The sequence below is a fragment of the Artemia franciscana genome, chromosome 12 (assembly GCF_032884065.1).
Source record: "Artemia franciscana chromosome 12, ASM3288406v1, whole genome shotgun sequence".
Lineage (NCBI taxonomy): Eukaryota > Metazoa > Arthropoda > Branchiopoda > Anostraca > Artemiidae > Artemia > Artemia franciscana.
The window spans coordinates 10,397,091-10,404,701 of record NC_088874.1 but is presented as its reverse complement, the minus strand read 5'-3'; the positions used below and the strand labels follow the sequence as shown (position 1 = coordinate 10,404,701).

The following is a 7,611-nucleotide window of genomic DNA, read 5'->3' as shown; positions in this document are numbered from 1 at the left end:
TAATGCAAGAGCTACAGAATGGGACACCTTGTACGCATTTACTCTACTTACAAAATGTAAAAGATCCAGTAGCGAGACTAAATTTTAAATGGTAACAGCAAATTTAAGTTACCAGAATGGTGCATCAACAGATATCTAAAACAGGCTATGACCAGACAATAGTTATTCTTAAATAACGGAAGGCACTCATCTAAATCCCATCTAACATCTATAGCCTTTTTGGCAAAGCAAAATCAGATTTAATCTGTTGAATCACCAACGCGTAAGAAAAATACACGAAAAGTCGGAACACTTATGAGAAGTCTTATATGTTTATTAAGGTCAAAGATTTATAATGCAGTTAAAACCAATAAATTCCAAATGTTTGTGAACAACATCACTTTCAACAGTCAAACTAATTTAAATCAAACAAATGTTTGAACACATTTAACTAACAGTTGAATCAGACTGCATTATCCTTCATTAAACGAGCTTTTCTTTTATATTCCAAGTGAGTTTTCCGTGCACCAACAGTAATACCAAAAATATCCTCATGGTAACGGCCGCTATTCTAAAACAATACACAATTAATTAGAAACGAAGCAACTTTATACTGAAACATCATAAAAATAGATATTATTTCCCTTCCTTTTCTCTGATAGCACAATAGTTGCACCTACTGACAAGTGGCTTTAAGACATATCGACTGATCTTGAAATATGACTATTCCCAAGTTCGATACGACAGCTTGTGATATACTTCTACCCTTGAAATACCATTGAGGAATATAGCCACCTTTATACATGCACAAATAGAGATACACAAAAAAACTGTTCTTGACATAAATGGTTTCACTCTCAAGCAAAAATAAAAACAGAGAGAATTACAAATTTAAAAGTATCTCAGATCCCAGATAACTAGGAGTAGAATAAGCGTTAGGAGTGAAACAAAAAGTTTTTTCGTAAAAAAAAAATCATTCAATAGCGCATACCTAAGTAATACTGCAGATAATATAACGAAGAGGTAACGAAAGCCAAGAGCTCAATTGGCACTTGTGACGAGAGATCGGATCCGGTCCGGTTATGTCAATCACGCATCTAGAACTTATGCTTATTCTCGAACTCGCCAAAGCACTAGAAATCTCCCCAACTCCCCCGAAGAGGTCGGATCTGGTCCGGTTATGTCAATCACGTATCTAGAACTTGTGCTTATTCTTTCCATCAAGTTTTATCCCGATCTCTCCACTCTAAGCGTTTGCCAAGATTTCTGTTTCCCCCATTCACCCCTCAAATGTCCCTGGATCCACTTCGAATTGAAAATAGAACATCTGAGACATAACATCTTTCTATATATCAAGTTTCATTAAGATCTGATCACCCATTAATGAGATAAACATACCTCAATTTTCACAATTTATCCCTCCCAACAGCCTCCCCCAGATGGTCGAATCGGGGAAACAACTATTATCAAGGCAATTTCTGCAGGTCCCTAATACGCCAATTAATTTTCATCGTCCTAGCTCCTCCAGAAGCACCGAAATCGCCAAAGCATTGGAAATCCCCCCACCCAGCTCTGAGACAAGAGATCCTACTGCATATTAAATTTCATCAAGATGCGGTCACCCGTTCATAAGTTAAAAATACCTCATTTTTTCTAATATTTCCGAATCAACCGTCCTTCCACTCCCCCCCCCCCCCAGATGGTCGAATCAGGGAAGCGACTATTTCTAATTTAATTGGTCCGGTCCCAGATACGCCTACCAGCTCTCAGCGATCGCTATATTGATCACGTATCTAGTTTCGAATCTTCTTCGTGTAAAAATTGGGGTGGTCCGGGATTCGAGCCAGAGACCTCTCGCACCCTAAGCGAGATTCATACCACTAGACCAGCAAGCCACACTATCATTCTTCTCAACTATCTCGTTTGCTGGTGGTCGACTCGGTGGACCGACCATTTCTAATTTAGTCTGGTCTGGTCCCTGATAAGCCTGCCAACTTTCATCGTCCTAGATTATCTGGAAGGGCACAAACTAGCAAAACCGGGACCGACAGACGCCCACCAGACAGACAGACAGACATGCAGATAGATCGACGGACAGAAATTGCAATCGCTATACGTCACTTGGTAAATACCAAGTGCCATAAAAAGCAAGTGTAGCTACAGAAAAAAGGTTAATCATTTGATGTCGGACGGGCAGAAAATTGCACACGTAAATGAATAAGAGAAACAAAAAGAGGAACTTGTAACCAGTTCATCCACACACGCGTACCTACACATATAACCCTGTGTTTTAGTTTTGACTCAAGATATCTCGATTGTTTTTTTTCCCATGTTTACTCTGCTCTTGTGAAATTTTAAGTTTTCATGTAAAAATGAATTGCAGTGTATTCTCTTCTTATTTTGTTATACTTTGCAACAGTCATTTTCGCATATGACATGGGATAGATATGAATTATTATCATTACAATACAACTTGTATTTCAAATAACAACCAGGCCAAAAAGACAGGTTATTTAAGAGAATTTTATTATATATCAAAGATACGTCACTTTTATACTAAAATCACCAAGTAAGTTTCTAGTACGATTGTTCCTATAGGACAGTAGTTTATAATCTTTGAATGCATTTTATTTTAAATTCATTTAGAAATATGTCTTTGTCCATACCAAAAAATTTAATACTAGAATGAAAACATATTTTAGTAAAGATTTCAAGGAACCGAGTTCTTTGCTTTTGGAATAACACCTATACATACATTGAAACAGGAGGTGTTTAATTAAAAAAGAGCCAACCTTGGCCCTTGGAAAACTGCAAAGTTTACTTTGCCCAATAAACGAGTCAATCAATGAATACACGTGTTTGAACTAGATGTGATGATCCTTTAATTTTTAAAGTTTAAGATTTAAATATTTTTGTCCCTTGAAATGCTCAGAGGCCAAAGTGATTTGACCAAAGCGACTTAGAAAATAACAAAATAAGAGACATTATTATATCAATCTTGATGAACAAAATGACGGGGTAAAAATAACTTCAGGATTTTTGTTTGTTTGCGCATCTGTTCCAACAGGGACAAGGTCTAACAGCTCATTTAAGTGTAAAATTAGTAAAAATGGCTACTGAAAAATTAATAGTTACTATGTTATTATTGTTATGTAATTTTTAATAGTGAAATTTTTTGACTATTTCTCGTGACAAATCCAGTGGCTATATATCATTGTATGTTTTTTTAGCACTTGGTACTGCGTTCCTATCAACAAGAGTCGAAATTTCACTCAAACTATCCCGATCATATTAGCTCCAACTAGTTATATATTCATGTCCACAGATATTACACTGCAATGGAGGGACAATCCAAATAAATAACAAAGCTAGGAAGAAGTTATTCAGCCTAAAAAAATCTACCAAAACAACCTTAACCCAAGAAAAATACTCCATTATTCAAATACAGTCCAATCTTGTGTAATTTACTAGACTATTAGACTAATAGTACTAGACTATTATTAGTATATTAATAGTAATATACTAGACTATTATTTTCTCAAGGGGTGGCGTAAACCTACATTGAAAGTGGAAAAATTCTGGATGCCATCTTGATAAATAGTTGGTCTTGAATCCTGAAAATTCTAGTCTTTGGATCTAGGACCTTATCCTAGATCTTAGGATCTAGAGTACCGTCTCACCACTCACAAAGAAGTAAAAGTAGTAATATGGTACCCTCTCACTAAAACATCAGCCATATTCCGTCAAAGCTTAGGTCCTGTACTAACAGGGAAACTATTAAATTCAGTGCACAGCTGTGTCGTTTACTAGGCTATTATTTTTTTGAGGGGATGCAACTCTTCAATTTCACCCTGAAACCATGTTTGCAGTCCCCATTCTAGTCAAGCAAGCTCATGAAAAGTCTACTTCAGCATCAATATGAGGACAGACAGGCAAGCTTTCCCTTCCAAGGATGGAGGTAGGAATTTATGACAGAGTGTATGACTCTAGACCATCACACAACATGAAAAGAGCTCCGGTCTTTTATAACCCTCGGCCTATCGTCACGCAAAATTAAGCTTAAAATATGATTTGCAAAAAACTGACGTGATAGGGGTATTTGAATACTATTTTCAACAAATAAGATTCTATAACAAATATTAAAAATTATTTAGCAGTTTTTGATCGCAAGCCTCTAGTACTGATACACGGGGAATTACAAGAAAGTGGCAATAAAAGTCAACGTAACATCTCATGCTCACTCATGCACAAAAGGCAGTATGAAACGTGATTTTTATGCTTTATGAAAGACTTTTGCTGTATGAAAGAGAATATTTAAATTGTATCTGATACTGAAACTTACAATGAGGTTTTCTACAGCCGATGCAGCTTCATCCGCATTGATATTTCCATATTCTTGAAATATTGAAACTACAACCGATTTGACATCATTCGCCATGTAAAAATCTCCACATACATAAATATGACCGCCATGACTATCCAACAATTCATAAATACGACGGGCGTTGGCATCAATCATCATCTTATGTTGTACAAATTCCTGGATAAAAAAATATAAATAAATCCAAACATGGTTCCATCTACAGTCCATTTGACGTTAAGTGAAAAACAGCAAATAAACAAAAGAAGAGTCGAAACTAGTAACGATAGCTTCTTTCCATTAGACATGCAAGTGCCTTCACAAACGAAACTCAAACTGATTATTACCTTTTTTTCTAAGTCTGACTGCTACAAAACAACTATTATTTTTCGCTATTTCCCGAGCTGACCCTTAATTTTTTTCCGATAAATTTTTTCAATTTACGAAAACGAAATTTATTGCACATACTTTATTTAAAAAAAAAAAAAACTTTACGTTGAAATATATCTAATCATTCCATTTGATTTGGCTCTCCGCATAATCACGCATGCTTGTAGGGTAAAGGGATAGGCTTGAAAGTTATGCATTCAAACTTTGCTAAACAATCCCAACCAATCACGGAATTTGATATACTTGGCGCCCCCAGAAAAGCAAGACACCAAAGAAAGTAATATTAAGTATAGTTCTAAACAGGCAAAACCCAAGCAAGAAGCCTTCGAGAACGCCCTTTCCCCCGAAACATTTTTATGTTTACTATGGAATCTATTACCTAACGTTTTCCATTAACTTCACTTTTTTTACCTATCTTCAAAGTCAAAAAAAAATTTTGTGAACGTAAATCTGCCAAGGCCAGATTAAGGCTTTTTCACAATTTGAGAAAAGGAATGAACTCTATGCACAAAAAGAGAAAAAGTAAAAAAAATCTCAAGACAGCACTTACTCTCTCAATTACAACTTCTCGGGAGTAGGCAGTTGCAGCAAGGTCAATAGCGCCCATATTATGATATTTCCACTTCTCCTCTCTGTAAAGATCTAGTTCTTGGGTTCTATACCCTCCATAGAAAATAGCTGCGCCCAGATGTTGTCCAACTAAAATTATATTTGGATTTGTCAATATTGATGTGTTAGCATTATTACAAATTGACACAGAGCGAAATGAATCAGATCAAAAGTAACAATATTAGTCAACAATAAATACCAGCTTTTATCCCAAGTAATCTACAAAGATAGTTGAAAAGGTCGAAAAGTACTCAAAATGGTGAAACAAAAAAAAATTGAGTATCATAAAGATTTTTAAGATTAGAAATTTTCACAATAAGACACATATTTGTGGTCCCGTTTCTTAATTTATCTAGAAAGGGGACTTTGGGCCAATTTAAGGTGTGAGGCTTTGACCCAAACATTGAATATTAAAATTAAGCCCAAACAGCTTGGATTGGATGAAAAAAAAAATTAATAATGATAATAACAGACTACACCTTGTCTGCTAAGTCTGGACCAATCTAATAGGAGATATTGTACAGTTTCTCTAACTTCACATCTTTATATAGCTGGGGAATAGCCTATGGTTATTAACTAAAACTATTTAATTAGACTATTCTTGAAAAAAGTAAGAAATAACATTAGTATATAATTAATAAACTGACACCGAGCCAAAGGCTGACAACTTCTTCAAGACAAGTAAATCGAAAAACAAAAACAAAAACAAAACAATATTAGCCAACAACGGACACTAGATTTTTTCACAAGTAATTCATAAAGACAATGGAAAGGTCAAAAAGTATTAAGAAAAACAATATAATAATAAATAAGGAAAAATGATTTCCAAAAATAAGATGAAAAAAAAACAAACATATTTTTGGTTGCTTTTTTTTTGGATTTCTATATTTCACAGCCTCTTTCTGAAACCATTCCTGAAGTTCTTCTGATTTTCTCAAGGCTCTCGATATTCGATCATAGCTGTTAGATTATATAAAATTACCTTTCATCAGTTCTGCCCGATGCATCCAGAAAGACCTGAATGGTGCGATGCCTGTACCCGGTCCTACCATTATAATTGGTACAGTTGGATTTTCTGGCAAATGAAATCGAGGCTCACTAAAAAACAAGAAAAAATATTTATTGTGTTTTTTTTTGTATAAAAAACTTTGGCTAGCTCTAGTCAGTTAACAGTAAGAATCGTTTCTATTCGGTGTTTTAAGTTGCTTCAACACTAAGTACGTAATTTTCTCTGTCAAGTGTCACAATAAGTACAACCTTTCAATTTTATACAAGTTTTATAAAATCACCCCAATCATCGTCTAAATCATCACAAATTAACTTTTCAAAAATTTGAATGTGTAATACAGATAGAGATTGAAGCTAGCATAAAGCATGAAAGGCTTTCAGGGTAAAGTTTATTAAATATTGCCTTCACAGTTAATCACTTGTTCATCAAGAAATTCAATTTTGTTGCTGCTATATTGACTTTTACCTAATGCAACATAAACTTTAATAGACTGAAAGTCTAAGCTGAGTTTGAGCCTACTTTACATAACATTTGTTACGGAAGAAATTTTCTCCGTAAAGTAACTTTCACATTACGTATGTAATAGGCCATGCTAACTGGCGAAGTTACGTTACGTGTAACCTTTCACACTTAAACAAATCGAACATTAGGTGGGTAACGCAAAAAGTATGTAGCCATTATTTTCATCGTTTAAGGTCATCGCAATTATCATATGCACACTATAAAGAAATAAAAAAATGCAAAATAAAAAATGCAAAAAAAATATAAAGAAAATAAAAAATGCAGGATAGAGATAAAAGATTCAAGCTACTATCAAGCGTGAAAGGCTTTATAGAAATTTCAAAATTTATCGATTGCTCATTCAGAGATTCTGGGTCTGCAAAATTTTGCATCAACCCACAAGAAATCAATCACTGTTATAATGAACTTCCTGAATTTTACAAAAAGGATTGCTTTTCAGCTAGTATTGATCCCATGATCCCAACGGATTTAGGCGGCTAGATTTTTGCACCCTAGATATTGAGTAATATATTATATATATATATATATATATATATATACTAGCTGTTGGGGTGGCGCTTCGCGCCACCCCAACACCTAGTTGGTGGGGCGCTTCGCGCCCCCCCAAGCCCCCCCGCGCGCGTAAGTCGTTACGCGCCATATTAGTTACGCGCCATTGTAGTTGTGTCCCTGTGTCCCACCTGTGAATATAGATAGATTTATATATGTGTTTCAAACTACGTAAAAATTGCGAATATACAAC

At 35.0% G+C, this 7,611-nt stretch overlaps 1 protein-coding gene across 1 annotated transcript; it reads right to left on the bottom strand.

Annotated features, from left to right (window-relative positions):
• Window positions 1–292: 292 nt before the first annotated feature.
• On the bottom strand, window positions 293–6,479 carry LOC136033667 (nitric oxide synthase-like protein). The gene is made up of 4 exons (XM_065714499.1): window positions 6,321–6,479; window positions 5,280–5,428; window positions 4,322–4,519; window positions 293–550 (listed from the first exon to the last, which is right to left on the bottom strand). The coding sequence occupies exons 1-4, from the start codon at window positions 6,388–6,390 to the stop codon at window positions 443–445; spliced, it is 525 nt and encodes a 174-aa protein (XP_065570571.1). The 5' UTR covers window positions 6,391–6,479; the 3' UTR covers window positions 293–442.
• Window positions 6,480–7,611: the final 1,132 nt, after the last annotated feature.